This window comes from Egretta garzetta, unplaced genomic scaffold (genome assembly GCF_000687185.1).
Source record: "Egretta garzetta isolate BGI_Z169 unplaced genomic scaffold, ASM68718v1 scaffold22, whole genome shotgun sequence".
NCBI classification, from domain to species: Eukaryota; Metazoa; Chordata; class Aves; order Pelecaniformes; family Ardeidae; genus Egretta; species Egretta garzetta.
In genome coordinates, this window is record NW_009259102.1 from 667,989 (window position 1) to 680,490 (window position 12,502).

General features: G+C 40.1%; 1 protein-coding gene across 1 annotated transcript in view; it reads right to left on the reverse strand.

Moving 5' to 3' along the window:
• Positions 1 to 12,502, reverse strand: part of SVEP1 (sushi, von Willebrand factor type A, EGF and pentraxin domain containing 1) — a 113,577-nt gene that overhangs the window by 51,426 nt on the left and 49,649 nt on the right. The window contains exons 14-25 of the mRNA XM_035890816.1: positions 10,561 to 10,749; positions 9,994 to 10,227; positions 9,334 to 9,495; positions 8,647 to 8,808; positions 7,648 to 7,809; positions 6,972 to 7,066; positions 5,707 to 5,803; positions 4,953 to 5,066; positions 3,960 to 4,073; positions 2,855 to 3,056; positions 1,716 to 1,873; positions 308 to 509 (exon numbers count right to left, since the gene is read on the reverse strand). Of these exons, the coding sequence (XP_035746709.1) occupies positions 308 to 509; positions 1,716 to 1,873; positions 2,855 to 3,056; positions 3,960 to 4,073; positions 4,953 to 5,066; positions 5,707 to 5,803; positions 6,972 to 7,066; positions 7,648 to 7,809; positions 8,647 to 8,808; positions 9,334 to 9,495; positions 9,994 to 10,227; positions 10,561 to 10,749 (1,891 nt within the window). The remainder of the gene's footprint in view (positions 1 to 307; positions 510 to 1,715; positions 1,874 to 2,854; positions 3,057 to 3,959; positions 4,074 to 4,952; positions 5,067 to 5,706; positions 5,804 to 6,971; positions 7,067 to 7,647; positions 7,810 to 8,646; positions 8,809 to 9,333; positions 9,496 to 9,993; positions 10,228 to 10,560; positions 10,750 to 12,502) is intronic.

Consider the following 12,502-nt stretch of genomic DNA (forward strand, 5'->3'; position numbering starts at 1 on the left):
TCCTGCTTTTGAAGTCACGCTACAAGTACTCTGAGTGCTAAGCTCCATTTTATCCAATCATTGTCCCAATGCATCATTGAAATATGATGTAAATGTAGCCCAGATAAAAATATCTTCCTTTCTAAACTTCACTGCTTTCTTGCCATTACTCTTCTATTTGGCAAAAAATGAAGGAAACAAAGCAAGAGTTTGGATGCAGATTTTTCTACCCCAAAGTAGATAAAGCTGATATTCAGACTTCTGGTCTATTCTTTCTTTATCAATTCAAGACATCTGCAAGCTGCAGAAAAGCAGAACTGTGATTTACCCGTTGTAATCAGTCAGAAGAAATGCATTATCACTTCCATTCTCCACTGCATAAGAGATGGGAGTCCCATAGTTCGTAGAGTCACTGGATTTCATCCAGAATGCACAGGTGACGTCACCAAGAGATGGGAAAACACCATCAAGTATGACGTATCCGTAGATACCAGAGACTTCAAAATCAAGATTGAAACCAGAGGACTGTTCTGCAACAAAGACAAAGAGTTTTCAGAGCTATATTCCTGAAAACCCAGGAAAAGAATCAAACGGAATCTAAGCAAATGCAGTAAAATTGAACACTACCCATCTATAAAAAATTATTCACTTTCAATTGATCAGAGGTAGAAAGAATGTATAGCAGTCTAACACCAGCCAGCATACAGAGCTTTCAAAGGCCAGAAAACACACAGGGTTTGAAGAAAAATGATGAAAAGAAGCTATCTACCAAACAATGAACAGGAACCTTGCTTTTCAGTCCTCTGTCAATGAAATGATACATCCATCTGCCATCCAACAACCCAAAGAGGTGTAATCAGCTGGTTCCATTTTATTCACAAGAGTCAACATTTAAAAAAAAAAGAAAAAAAAGATTTTTTCCTGCTTCATCTGGACTTACTGAAATATATGCCACTGGTATTGAACAGCACTTCTGTGCTGCTCTTCAATGCAGAATGGCATGCTTTACAAGGTGAATATACCTTGTAATGCCTACATGTAAATGTACCAAGTGGAGCTCTCCTGAAAGCTAGGTTTTACTAAACACAGACATAGGATGGTAAATCTAAATGACCTGTACGTCCTCTACTGTCTCTGTAGCTACTGGGCTCTTCAGCTTCTGGTTAAAAATTCACCAGCTACTGGTGTAACACTTCATAATTTTCATGGAGTGGCTAAAAGACAAATGGATTTGAGCCTCGTGGTTGTGTGACCTAACTCCAGCTTCATCCAGGAAGTTGCACTAGGTGTACCCCATTTTGCCTGACCATAGGGAACCTCATGCCCTTTTGCCCGCAGGGAATTTGACGCCTTTAGGACTTCTAAAACTGCTATTACCACATACTAATCTCTAACCCTGTGATGCAAAGCCCTAAATGAAATACAAGAAACAGAAAGAGCTAATTAACTCAGATACACAGAGCAAATACAAATTAAACTCGATAGACCTACTAGGTATTAAAAAGATAGAACTGTGCCTTAGAATAGAGAAATGCATATAAATATGACATAGCTCACATGCTGCTACTTGTCTGCAATTGCATGTATTTATACTGCAGTCACACAGGCTCCACGCAGCCTCTCAGAGTCCCACCACCCTAGCTGCCTTCTGGGGGAAGCTGTATCAGCCCAGCCAGTGCAAATGTTGCCCAGAGACTTAGTCAAACCACCTTTTTCTGACACTTGGTCCTGTGTACCTGTTTCACACCTGCTGCCTGTAAAGCCAGGGGGACATTTACAAACGTACGAGTTCAAGGCATCCACACAGGTGGCTTGGTTTAAGCAGGGACTGGAGTCACAGTCATTGATGTTCACTTCACAGTTTAGTCCTGTGTAGCCTGTCACACACAGACACCTATGGAGGAAAAGAGAAGCATGCTTCAAAGGTGGCTGCTGTCAAGACAAAGAATGATGGCCGTGCAGCCAGGTCTGCCAACAGGAATGGCATACACTGGGAAAAAAAAAAGTTAACAGAAAAGATACTACAGAATTAATGGAGTTTTATTTTGGTTGTTCCTTTGAGTATGCCTGTATTCTATTAGCTGCACAATATTTCTTCTTGATAGGAACCGTACAATATTTAAACGCAGTGTATGTGTTTCTTTGTTTGAAACTGGGAGAGGCAATCATTGCATTCCTCTGAGTAAGCATGCCTCCTCTAGTATACAGAATTCTAGATGAGAGGTACTCGACTTTTCAGGCATATATGCTTACACTGAGGAAAAACCAATGCACCAAAACTTCTGGTACTTGGAAAACCAAGGTGTTTGAAAGACACCAAAACTTCTGGGGCTTTGGGGAGGGAAAGACCTCTACAATGATCTAGGATATGACACTGCTACTGGTATTTGTAACTTCTGATCTGAGTTCAGATATCCTAAAGCATAAAAAGAAGTATTTGGAATATTCCCTCAGTATTTGTATTTTAATCTCTGTATTCTCAATACGTACAGCTATCCCTCTCTTGCAGGCTACAGGAATGTAATATTATCAGGTATGTAACTGGTAGTCCCCTGTTCTTCTAATGGAAAGCAAGACAAGCCCTTGAAGCTTGGGAAAGTGTATTTCTTTTGGAAGATCAGTATTAAAACCATGCAGTCCTACCATGCTTACACTTCAAATTCTGCATATTTTCTTTGCTGTCTACCTTGGAATTTTTTAAGAGTGAGGACGTTAGGATTTATTTTCTTGCCTCTTAAAATCTCCTTCAGTGGGCATAAGGGAACCATTTATATTGGATCAGGCTGCCAAATGCCTTGCTGAAATCTAAGCAGGCTGAAGCACCACAACATATCTGACTTTCCACGTTGTATTACATCAATCATCTGTTTTTCACCTGAAGCTGTTGATACCATCTTTGCATGTAGCTCCATTCCTACAGGGTCTGCTGAGACACTCATCGATGTTTCTTTCACACAAGACACCCGTAAAACCTGGGAGGCACTTGCAGGAGAAACTGCCAACTCGATCTTCACAAATAGCCCTATTAAGACACGGGTTTGAAAGGCATTCATTGACCTCCGTTTCACAGTGAGCACCTGAGAAGAAAAGAACAAAGTCACAGCTCTGCTTTGAATTAACCTAAGAAAGAAGATTACTAACCCATCTCTGTTTTTTAAGAACTTTTGCCTGATCTTCTGGAAAACAACAAACACCAGGGTAGCCATGCAGGTCTGGGATTTACTCTATTAACTGAGGTTAAGTGGTCATAGAAGAACTACAAGAACCATCTTTGCAATTGTAGAAATTAACACTCAGCAAACTGTGGGGAATTTGAACGGATGTTGCCCATTATGTGAGTAATCTGGGGTGAAGCAGGAAATCACCGGAGAAACTATTCTTAGCAACTAATGAAAAGCTGCTACAAAAGACATTTAGCTGGAACCTTAACTCTGAGGAGAAACATGAAAGCCAGGAACACATAATTCTGCAATGTCTGCTGTGGCTCTATGCCACAAGCACTGAAGAATGACAAAACTGCTTGTGATTTTGCAGTGGAGCTCTTTGGCAACATGATAATCAACAGATATGCCTAGTTGTTACAGAAATCTATAAAAGCAGTAGAAAGCTGAGTATGGGGATGGGGAGTAGTTTTAATATAGAACACCTTGTCTACTGTTAGAATATTTTTTCTTTTTAAAATAAAATTAAAAATAACAATTTGCACCCATGTGAATGTCCTTATCCTTTCCTCAACATCGCACAGTGAGTTCATGGCAAAATTAGGAATAGAAGACTGATCATTTAGTAAATCCTTCTGAAGCCACACTTACACCACATGGACTCTTGAGAGATTACACAGACCTAGGGAATCTAGCACATCTGTATCAACCATAGTACATGTAATATATAGCAATGACATTGAAACACTTTGGACAGGGTAGGAAGACATATTTTTGGTCAGAAAGACTGAAGGGTGACATAAACAGAAAAAGGTGTACCTGTGAACCCTTTTGCACAAGTGCAGCGGTAACTGTTCTTGCCATCGACGCAGTGGGCTCCATTCAAACATGGACTGGAGCTACATTCATTTATGTCTTCTTCACACAAGAGACCTTCAAACAGCAGGGGTTACAAGGCATGATCAAGACATACTCAAGGTCTGCATGTTGCAGTGACTGAATGTGGAAGACAGAACAGCACCATACTGCCTGCATAACAAAAGGCTACTGAGATCAGGGGATAAAATTCCATGTTTGAGTGCACTTCTGCGAACATCTACAGAGATCATCTGTGTTATTTAGAAGCTAGGATGTGAAAGATGCAAAGCCCATGGTTTGTCTTTGTAAAGTTTAAAAAATATCCAGCAAGTGTTGCTGCTGGTAAATGTACAGCCATAAACATGAAGACTGAGGGAGACTATTTCTGGTGGAAAACACCAGGCTTTTTTTTTTTTCATCTCACAAAATTATCTCCTCAATAGTTTTATTTCAGTATTTAGAAATTACGTGCTGTCTTGGCAAAGTACTCAAACATGTCTGTTTCCCCACAGATTTCAATACTTTCAACATGCATGCAGGTGAGAGTTAAAAAGACTGAGAGAAAAGGTAAGAAAATGCCCAATTGCTTATAGGGCTGCAGTAAGTGCTTTGACTAGTCAGGCCACATTCAGTCTCACAACCATATTGGTTGTGAGTATTTACTAATTCCCCAAATGTCATTCGGTTTTCTTTTTTCAGACCAGAAATGTCACAAAACAGAAGCATATATGCACAAACACACACACAGACTGTCCTTGAATGTCCACCCTTTTATTTCAAAACCTATTCACACATAGTGAACCTTACTGTAGAACCTTACTCTAACCTGTATATCAGATTGTTCTCCTCTTATAATACCATGGATGTGGAATTATACAGCTATTGTGTTTTGTGTTATCTTCTTGACACAGAAACAATGCCTGTCTGAAAGAGTTATGAAGTCAAACAAATTACCTGAATAACCTGGTTGACAATGGCAAACAAAGGCCCCAATGCCATCTTTACACGTTCCATTGTTGCGACAAGGAGATGATTTACACTCATCAACTTCTTTTTCACATTTCAAGCCTAGAATGCAAAACAAAGGACACAGAACAGGGAGAAAAATTTGAAATTGTTCAGCAACATAGAAGTCATGGCTACTTAATAAAGGAAAACATGATCGATTAATTGCATGTTACCAGACATAGAGATTTATTATCTTCTCTTTAGATTGAGACCAAAAGCTATTAGAAAGGCATGATGCACATTGGGCAACAGACTGATCAGCCCCAGATAGTGGCACTTAATACCTGTCGCAAGTAACAGAGATCACTTCTTGGTAACAGCTGAATAGTAAGTAATCTGTTTGCTTTGAAGCAGCTGGAAAGCTAACAGTGGAGTACTGGCAGATCTGCTGGAATTAGTTGTTTAGAATGCAAATTTCACATTTGCTAATCACAAATATTGCCAGCTGACAGGATTTTCAAATCCACTAACTCCACTAAAAGAAACCCCATTCAAAATCCTTTTCTGCCAAACACAGTATAATTCAGCAAGAACATGAGGAACTATTTCTTTTCTTAATACTTAGGTATGGTAAATCTGTGATGGATATTCCAATTAGTTAGGCTATACTCTTGCACTGAAATGTTTTGCTCTGTTACGCTTACTTGTAGTAAGGACATGGAGACATGTTACCTCCTCCACCTGCTTCTCAATTTTTTACCTGTATATCCAAGTGGGCATATGCAAATATATCCACTTCCCAACTGTTTGCATGTCCCATTGTTGTGGCATGGTTCCAGGAAACACTCGTGGAAGACCTGCCAGAGGCAAGAATTATCATTCTTTTTACAATTATAGTAAAGGTGGAAATAGAGGTGGAATAAAATATGCTAATATTAAACTGCACACCCTATAGTCACTTTGGAAAGCTGGGAAAAAAAAGTCACTGGCATTAACTTCTAGCTCTTTCTCTTTGTTGCCTCAGTACACTGGCCATTCTTTTTTCCTAGAGAAAAATACCAGGAATGTGAATTATTATTTTTAAATGACCTTTTACTTAGCAAAATGTGATCATTGCAATTGTTCTCTTAGAACTTTCTCAGCTATGATTCACAGGTGACATTTTATACTATGCTATCTTTTATATGGGAGTTCTCCACTTTGCATGGTTTTACACTGGCTAACCACTTCTTAATACTGGTCATCAGGTGAACTGGTGGGGAACTTCACTGTGTGGCGTTATTTTTTCTAATGTAGCAAACCTGAATTCAGCAAAGCCCTTGAGCAAATGGTCAACTAAAACCACAGGAGATCAGCTTGTCACCTGTCTATATGTTATACAATGGTTCAGGCCAAATTTATCATCGGTTGACTTTGCTCCTGTTTACACAATATCCTAACTTCAGATTCAGACAAAGCAGTCTTGTCAGAGTTACAGACTGGGGCGGAGATGGTGGGGGTAAGAGGGCATCTCTGGCAAACATTGTCACTGGAGTAGCTTCTATCACATGAGGACTTGCCTGTATTTCTAAGGGGGTACTCACAGCAGAAGGGAGCTCTGCTTGCCTCCTCTCAAGTGTATTTATATTGCAGTAAGTAAAACAAAGGTTTTACAACTGGGACTTAAGATGCCTGGCACCATTTTCTGGAATTCAGCATATGGAAGACATCAGATGACTGAGAGTGGTCAATATACTTTTATAGATTGGCTGAACCTCCTCCATGGAGTTTACATTTCTTTTATAAGTGTGATAAATATTTCATACATCAGGTGAAGGCTTCAAGTCCAGAATTTAAGGTTGCCAATAGCTGACACAGCCTCCTTTGTTTGTTTGAGTTTGAGTGTTCCTCTCATGACCATAGCTCTCACCTCTTCAGGAAATACAGTCAGCATAACAATTACATTTAAAAAGGCCTTAGTCATATACTGCTGTGTAATGCACTCTTTCATTTGAGATAACACTGGGAAATATATCTTGTCCTTGCCTGACTGCTGACTTTGTACTGCTTGCTGATATTTTCTGGAGAGGCTGGTATCATCATTACACTTTCCTCAGCTGCTGAAAAAGTAGAGCCAAAACCTGAAGAGGAAAGATATGAAAGTGCTGTTAGTAACACTATATGGCAAGGTTCCTTGAGGGTGTAATAATTGCATGTTAGTAATGTGTCTAAAGATATGCTGAAAAAAGTGAATTTGTGGGAATAAAAAGCTAACTTTACAGTAACTGCATAGTATTTTACACAAATAAGTATTTGTAAGCACATACATTTCTAAAACATGTATGTCTGTGTACATACAAAATAAATTTTACGTGTATTTATACATACACACATACATGCAGATACATATTTGTGTGTATATATACATATATAACTCTCTATAATGTACATACATAGTATACATATCCGATGTGTGCATGTGCATGTACATACACACTCTGTATATGCCCACTGATATTGAGCCTTGGTATGTATCACAGTCACTCCTACATAACACAGAGGCAACACCAGTGGGCAAAACCAGCTGTGAACTTCACTGGTTGAAATGGAAGGTCTACATTTGTTAGGAGAGTAAGTGGGATGTTTTCTGTTAAGATTACTGCTGGTCATCCTTTAGATGTTCCCTTTATTCACTTTCTCCAGCAGAGATAATTTGGCTTACTTGAACAATCTGTGATGGATCTGGCACCAATGACAGTTGTTGTTCCATAAAACGGACAAGACAAGCAGTAGGACTTTCCTGGGTCTGGTTGATAGTAGTCTCTGGGACAAGGGTAGCAAGGTGTCAAACCTGTACGAGAGAACTCGCCTGCAAGACATGGTACTGCAAGAACAAGAGGACATTTTTTTGAGTGATCACTTGCACTCCCACCCTACCCCCCCCCACCTCCTTCTGGTCATTTTCTCTCCTCTCCTCAAAGTCCCTCCTCAGACCTAAAGGAATAGGGTGAAACCTGCCAGGAATTCACAACTCTACGAGATGCTTGTTTAAATTGTGCTGTTAGGAGATATGTGGTTCTCAAAGGACTACAGAAATACCTGGGAAGTATTTCTATCTATTCCTTTTGCTGTTCCAGGGACAGCTGTCAAATGCAACTTCCTTTCCCTTTTATCTCTCACACCTGAGGTTTTTTTTTTTACTTCAAGAAGGAGTCCTTCAAGAAGGACAACAGACAAGTCTGTTTTGTACCATTAATCCCTGAAGACTATTTCCCCTGGGAATCTTTCCAACAAAGCTTCCCACAGACACTTGAGGACAATTTCTTGAAAAAAGTTATGGAACAAACTGTGTTAAATTCCGTATTTTTGTACAGAAGATGTGGAAGCTGTTCCAGAGACAGTAATGAAAAACATCCTGTCATCCCTGTTCTCATATAAGAAAAAAGGTTTTATTTTCATGTAGCTACCCATCACATATCTCATCTTATTAATCTTTAGATAAGAATCCATCTTGGAAATCAGAAGGAGGGCATTTGAAATAATCGGGGTATCAGGAAATGACTTATCATTTTGCTGGGAAATTCTGCTTGGTCCACACTTAATCAGAAGCGGAAATCAATCCCAGGCAGATGAATCGGATTACACTAGCTGATGTGTAAAAAACACCTAGAAATTTTTAGAATTTAATTAAAAAAATTTCATAGCCCCTTTTGTTACAAACCTCCACAAGCTGAGACATCCACTGCACCTCTTTTTACCGTTGACGTATTTTCTGGGCAAGAGATGCAATTCCTGGATCCAAATGCTGGCTGGTATGTGCCAAGTGGACATGTTTCACAGGTCTCAAGACCATTAGCTGAATACGTTCCCTGCTTGCATTGTGCTGTAAGGCAGAAGAATTCATAAAGAGTAAGCGATGTCCAACAGGAAACATGGCTCCTAACCTATCAAAATAATGCTGAAATCACAATACATTTCACAGGGACTTTATTTCTAGAGTTTACTCTACTCTGAAGGACTTCATGGGTACAAAGAGCAAAAAAAAAAAAAAAGAATTGTGGTAAGTTACTGATAGTGCATTTGTGAATTATTAACCAGTTAATTCTCTTCCCATCAGCTTCACAGATGATTTATTGCAACTCAGGTACTCATTTTTAATCAACAAAATTAATGATAAGACAATAAACAGGAAATAAAACTAGCAACTCCTTTTTCAGAACAAGTCACAAAGAGAGAGTGGTGCTGAGGTGCTCAGTGCCAGAGTACTGTAGTGTAGGATGCATCAAGGGGCAGTTAGGACTGCTCCTCATTTCACAGGCTAACCTCATTCCAATACTGCCACAATAGGGACTGAAAGGATGCCACCAGGTATTCAGAAGTGGCTGTCTGAAGAAGACAAAGTTCTCACCTTTGCATTCAGAGATGCTCCTAGAGTGTAGATACTCAGTATAGCTACCAGATGGACAACTTTTGCATTCCAGCTGCCCTTCCTCATCTTGGTAGGATCCAGTCCAACAGCTTTCACAGGTATGATGCTCCAGGGAGTAATAGGTACCCAAAGGGCAGTTGACTGTAACATTGGAGACAGAAGGTTTCCCTCAGAATGCACAGTCATACATACTTGTCTTGCCTTTGGAGTTCCCATTTAATCAAACCCTGTTTATGTGAAATGTGAATCTGTTCCTCAGCAAATGGGGTATCTCTCTGGAACACTGCAAAAGAAATGGAATCCAGTTCCCTATCTAAGCTACTCATCACCCACAAGACTAACAGGGTTAAAAGACTGCATACCAAGCACTGTTTTCCTCAGTATCACCGAGTGTGGATATGCCTGATTTCCCCATGGGAGTGGAATCCCGGGTACAAAAGTGTCCTTTTCCAGAGTCCTTGGCCAGGAACATAAACATCCTCTGGAAGTCAAACTGCACAAAGCATTTTTGCAGTTTGTTGTTCTGGGAAATGACAAGCACTGGACTGCGTCAAACCATAACTCTCTGCAAACATCCTCTAAAACCTTGCTTTTCAAAAGGATACTAAATACATGTAAGGAGCAAGTCATCCGGCTTACCACACATTCTCCCTCTCAGCACAGAACCAGGCCTGCAGAAAAGAAAGGCTTTCTTGGTCTCCAGTGAGTTGCTGTCAGCTACAATGAGTTCAGATGCAAACTGAAAAGAATACATGGGTTCCTTATTGAGAGTCCTATTCAGCCTGTTCGTGATAGTCTCCAGAGTTTTAAGGAGCCGTTGCTGGTTCTCCAGTTCCAAGGTATCATTCCTTTCATCAGGCAGTGGCACGCTAGCTGGGATATAAACAGAAAACACAAAAAGCACACAGATTTTACAGTCATCACTTCCAGTGTAGAATGGAGTACATCTAGAAGCAACACTCAAGCTTGCTAGCAGGAAGTGGAAAGCAGGCCATGTGCAAAGTGCTCTCCATGAACACAAGGTATGGAGAATTCCCCCAAGCAGAAAGTCTGTGTTGAAATGGGGCTATGAATGTCTCCAGAAAACTGTCATCTGCATCTCCAGCAGGCTTTGTGAACTGAAGGCTAAGTTTTACTGAATGTATTAGAAACAGATTTTTTTAGAAAGAAGTAATAGGAGAAGGATGATATATTGACTTCTCTCACCTGTGATGTTAAATATTAACTTGATTTTATGGTCAGTTATTGGAACATTCAGTTTATGCCTTTTGACTCGAGCAGGTGCTGCCTTTACAGGGGCAGACAGATGCTTGGATAAGTCTTCTTCTTGCGCTGCATCAACAAAATCATCATAGGAATAATCCAGCTGGTTTGCTGCCCCCCAGCCAGCAGGTCCTGTGAGGCATTAAGAAAGGACAAAAAGAGAAACAACATGTGGAAAATAAGTGCCTGTACTTTTTTCTGTGCATCCCAAATAGAACAAGTCTGTTTGAAGCTCCAGATGATGTGTGCTGGCTTTGCCTCTGCACAAATTCCTACTGTACCAGCATTTTGACTAGAGAAGAAGATAAAAACAGTCTCTCTCCTAACTGGTATCCTAGAGATCCTGAATCTTGTGTGGTTAGCCAAAGTGTTAAAGAAATATTGCTATGAAAGTTACAGGTTGCAATTCTTTCTCTTCCCCTGTCTTGCATGGGCCACACCTGCCAGCAACATCTTAAACAATTCCATATTGCTCTCTCTTCCTCTTCCTGCTCAATTACAAACAGCATGGCCTATGCCACATGTCTCCATTGCATCTTCTTCTCACAGCTCCTGAATAGTTCTACCATCCTCTGCCCTTTCAGAAAGGACTGGCAGCACTACGTTATGTGTATATTCTCCCCCAGACAGGCATTTCCTGTTACACATAGTAAGTAAAATTCACCCCCTGTCTAAACCTATATTCACCTATAACATGCTTTCAACCAGAAATGATTAAACAATTGTTTCTGTACATAATCTACCTTTTTACAACGACTAAATCTAGAGGTACATGGTCTACTTATTTGTTCTGGCTCTCTTTTTAAAAACATGAATATATAAAAAAAATCCTGTCAATTACCTGTTAGCAGTCACCTAGATTATGCTTAATTTACAGTGGAAACAAGGACAAGTTAACCCAAACAGTTTTACAGTTAGCAGCACTTGAGTATTCCACAACTAATTTTCTAAACTACTGTCTCTTATGGCCTGAGGAGAGTTCTCCTCTCCTACCTCCCCAGTGTAAAATTATGAGAAACTCCAGAAAAACAGCAACAAGGTTATTCTGATAAGAGGTTGACATGAACCAGAAGACAACAGGAGCCTACATCCCATGTCCTGAACGCTGTTTCCTCCAGTGCCTTTGCAAGTTAGCTCCAGCTGTCATCAATATTCATCCTTACCCCGATGACAACTGCAAACTGAACACCTAGCCCTGCCATGTCTGATTACAAACAAATGAACCCTCAAATTCAGTAAAGCTCTACCAAGTAACTCCACTATAAACCTGTGAAAGAGCTATAGTCCTACGACAGAGTATTCTGACGTTGATGCCTCCTGCTAAAATAGGTAATGTAAGTGAGCTGGTTTTGCCCTTTCTGCTCTGAGCATCCCCCTGGGACTTGGAAATGCCAAGGACAACAGCAGTACAACATGGACACTAACCTGTTTGAAAATGGACTGAAAATGACAACTTACTTGTTGTAAGTCTCTAGGACTGTCACAGCTTTCACTATGATATAGCTAGAGCTGTCCTGCAAAATGTGCCCTTGCATACAGGAAGTCATTTCACAGCTAATACAAACTTAAGCTTGTATAGCTTTACACTTTGAGGGTTCTGTGCTGATCTGCACCAGCATCAAGGATGCTCCTTATTTGCTTAACAATCTCCAGAATCATCTATTGCACTTTTTCAGTATTTTGGTTTGAAACTGTATGTTCTTAAACAGTTGCTTTCTTCCAGGCTAACCAAGAAGGTTTGTAGGACTCTGTGTGTGTGCTTTTTTTTCCCCTCCCCATCTTGAGGCATCTCAGTAAACTTCTGATCTACACTATATAGGAAGCAGTATCAACACCAGGCACCAAACAGTTCCATAATATTGTTATAAGACCTATGAGGTAATTG